General features: G+C 34.8%; 1 protein-coding gene across 1 annotated transcript in view; it reads left to right on the top strand.

The window, feature by feature from the left end:
* LOC108688767 overlaps positions 1–881 on the top strand; it is a 10,268-nt gene extending 9,387 nt beyond the window's left edge. Inside the window, exon 7 of the mRNA XM_018195158.1 lies at positions 687–881. Within this exon, the coding sequence (XP_018050647.1) occupies positions 687–806 (120 nt within the window). The 3' untranslated portion in view covers positions 807–881. The remainder of the gene's footprint in view (positions 1–686) is intronic.
* Positions 882–3,522: the final 2,641 nt, after the last annotated feature.

Here is a 3,522-nt window from a genome sequence, read left to right as displayed (position 1 = left end):
ATATATATTTTTTTTTTAAATATGTATATGTATACATATCCGTGTACATACAATATCGCTCATTCTTCTTCATTCTGCCAATGAGATTATTCTTTAATTATTTTTTTTTCATAACATCTATAATTATATTATTGCTGCAGCTTAAGAGAAAATGGCTCCTTTTCTCTGCTTCTTATGAATGCTTGCATACATACATACATACATACATACATACATACATACACACTCGCACACGTTCTCTCATTCTTACGTAATGTCTTTTGCTTTCTATACTTTTTATGCTCTCTCTCTGTTATTTCGTCCATGTTGGGGTTAATCGTTTCGAAGATGATGCACCTTTCGCATAATTAGTTTCGAGAACCCGCGTATAATTTAACAAGGGAAATTTGAGATTTACAATTAGAGTTATTGTTTCGAATGCATGCGTTGATCTTGAAAAAACGAAAGATATTATTTAGAAGTAATGTGATAATAGCTTCAAAATCCATGTACTAAACTATAAAGAAAGTTATAAAAATCTATAAAAGTAATGAATTTATGAATTTGACTATTTCTATTATAATTCCAGATTTAACTCAAAATCGAATCAATCTTTCGCGCAACTGTGTTACGTTATTTTCAAGACTAGCAAGACAACGAAGTTATGTTCCTTAATTTCAATACAATTTCAATTTTATACTTTTCAGCAAAAGTATGCGACGAAGGGATTACTTTCGTCGAGGATGATTCGTCAAGATTTACAGAAGACGCGAAACTATCCAAGACGAGAATCGCGATTAAGAATAATCGTCATACCCAATACCTAATGGTGCGTATCGTGCAGTACAAAATCAGAGACCGCAAACTTTATCGATTCAGTGGAAAAAAAAAAAAAAAAAAAATATCAGCAAAATTAACTGTCTAGAAGCAAAAACGAATTTGGTTTACGTATATCGTATTATTAAGTCTATTTTAACATTTGACGCACCTGAACATTCGTTCTCGCTTCTGCTGGTCACATTCTGAAACGACGTCGTGTCTTACGCCTATAGAAAGATACGATCGCTACACCTCGCTATATTGTGATTAATATCACACTAATTACTACTAAATAGAAATATTGGAAGAATTGATTGTTTCTCTCTCATTGAACACCTATTGGTCGAAATATCTTTTCGAGTAAGCTATCAATAGAACAAACACACAGTGAATATGCAAACATCTTTTACTTAAAAAATACCCGTTATAAAAATCACATTGCTCACGTCGATGCCTTTCTTATCGTGAATTAACCGAGTATTCCGAAGGTCATAATTGGTTGTAATTGATTAGCTAATAGCTAGCTAATAGCGAATATGAAGAATGCTTAATTAAGCTTATATGAAACTAGGATTTCTAACCTAATGCATCCTATTGTATGCATAGTATACATCCTATGTATACAATATCTTGTTGTTTTTTATGTGCGTGAAAAGAGAATTTGATGAACCGCGATTAGCCAACACTGATGCACAATCTATCTTAAATTACGCGCTTCTCCAATTTAACTTCACAATTCATACTCGACATACCGTTTTCTGCGAAGAAAAAACATCATCTAGGTTCTAGCTGATTCCTCATAATCGTCCGAATATAGAGAGGTGTAGAGATGTAAACGTTATACTCAGAATTGACGTGATATGTATAGCCGAGGGTTAAACCGCTGGTCGAGGTAGTAGAACTTTACAAGTATCACTTGTTGTTAGCTGCTGTTATTTTTTTCCACTTAAGTAAAATCCGGTATTTGAATTTTCATCAGTAAATACCATTTATCCATTAAATATTGTATTCAATGCTATTATTTCTCGATCTAGAATAAAATAAGATCGATAGAGCCAATCATATTTGTTCTTTAAAGAAGAATATGTTATTCTTTAATAGAAAATTCTAAAATCTAGAATAAAATATTCTTGATCCTATCCCATTAATTTTCTTAATAAAAAGATTTAAGTTTTTTATAACATTAAGTTTAAAACATAAATATTTTTCATTTAACATTAAACACTGATCTGAAGGAAATCTCTTATGCTATTCTTACGGAAAGAAGTTTGCAAAAGAAGTTTGTCAGTATCTTACATTTCGGCGACGAAAAACTGAGTCCGGCTGGGACTCAAAATACGGGATCCCTCGTTCCTTATTGCTAATCGCGTACCTAGCGTGCTACATCATAAGAGTTTCGATACAATTACGTTATAGCATCATATATACGAAATCCGATAAAGTATGTCAAGAATATTTTTTTCTTAGTATCAGAAATTCTTTCTGAGAGCTCGGAGCAATGCTCACAAAATTTTGTTCGAAACTTGTAAGTCTTCAAGAAAAGGATATCTAAAAATAGCTAGAAATTACTAATAAATGAATAATTGCTAATATCAATTAGTACTATTTATATCACCGCGTGAGAGAATTTATTAACGGGAGTTAGTGAACTATCTAGACGAATACAAATTTGGCGTACAAATTTTTAGTCAGCGGTTTATCTCTCGTGAATATAAATGGACATAGAAATGCGTCTTTAGAATGTGACTTCGAAGGAATTTGTTCAAAATTTTCGGTGTACAAATCAGTCAAAAAAAGTAGCTTTTCAAGCGGCATCGTACATATGTTACTTTCGCGACGAAAAGGAAAGTGATATATAGCCGCGAGCCGTTCATCGTCTTCGCGTTTAGAAGCACCATTGGGTGTTGGGCTCGGGTCGCAACGAAGCAGATACTACGAAGATCGCGTCGCGCGAACTATCGTTTCCGACGTGCAATGCGTATCATAATGATGTCTAATATTTAACAGGGACATTCGTGCGCATATTAGGGAAAGGAAGAGGGAAAACACCGGCAGTATCCTTGTGTCAGTTATCGTCGACGATAAGACGACGTTGTGTCAGAATGTCGATCGGAGATGTCGCTTAACCGTGGTGCGTACATATCTCCGATCGATAGTTTTAGTTGCATTCTAGAGAGATGAGAGCGTCTCTCATTTTCTCGGCCATTTCATTCAGGCATTCGAGGCCTCCTGTCGTCTATTATCTTTTGCCGCATGATCCGTGAGAAGAGAACACGTAGAGGAACGTGGAAACAGGAGAAAAAAAGACCATTGAGGACGCTCATAGAAGGGAAGCTTACTCTAAGCTTCAGCGTGACAGGATAAACAAAGGGCAAGGAGGAGAGTATTGACTTGGAATTGATTGCTAAATGGATCTATTGAAAAATTATTGAATTAATACTTGAATAGAAAAACAAGGGATATGTTTCTCTCGCCCCTTTCCGTTTTTTTTTCCGATCAAACGCAACTAACGCACTATCAGAAGAGACTTTTAAAATGAAGATGACGCAACGCAGCGTCAATGATAATAATGATAATGATGATGATGATGATGATGATGATGATGATGATGATGATGATGGTGGTGGTGGTGGTGGTGGTGGTGGTGGTGGTGATGATGATGATGATGATGATGATGATAATGATGATGATGATGATGATAATAATGATGACGATGATGACGAC

This window comes from Atta colombica, unplaced genomic scaffold (assembly GCF_001594045.1).
Source record: "Atta colombica isolate Treedump-2 unplaced genomic scaffold, Acol1.0 scaffold238, whole genome shotgun sequence".
Taxonomy (NCBI): domain Eukaryota; kingdom Metazoa; phylum Arthropoda; class Insecta; order Hymenoptera; family Formicidae; genus Atta; species Atta colombica.
Note: the sequence above shows the minus strand (reverse complement) of the source record. Positions and strands in the feature narration are given on the sequence as shown.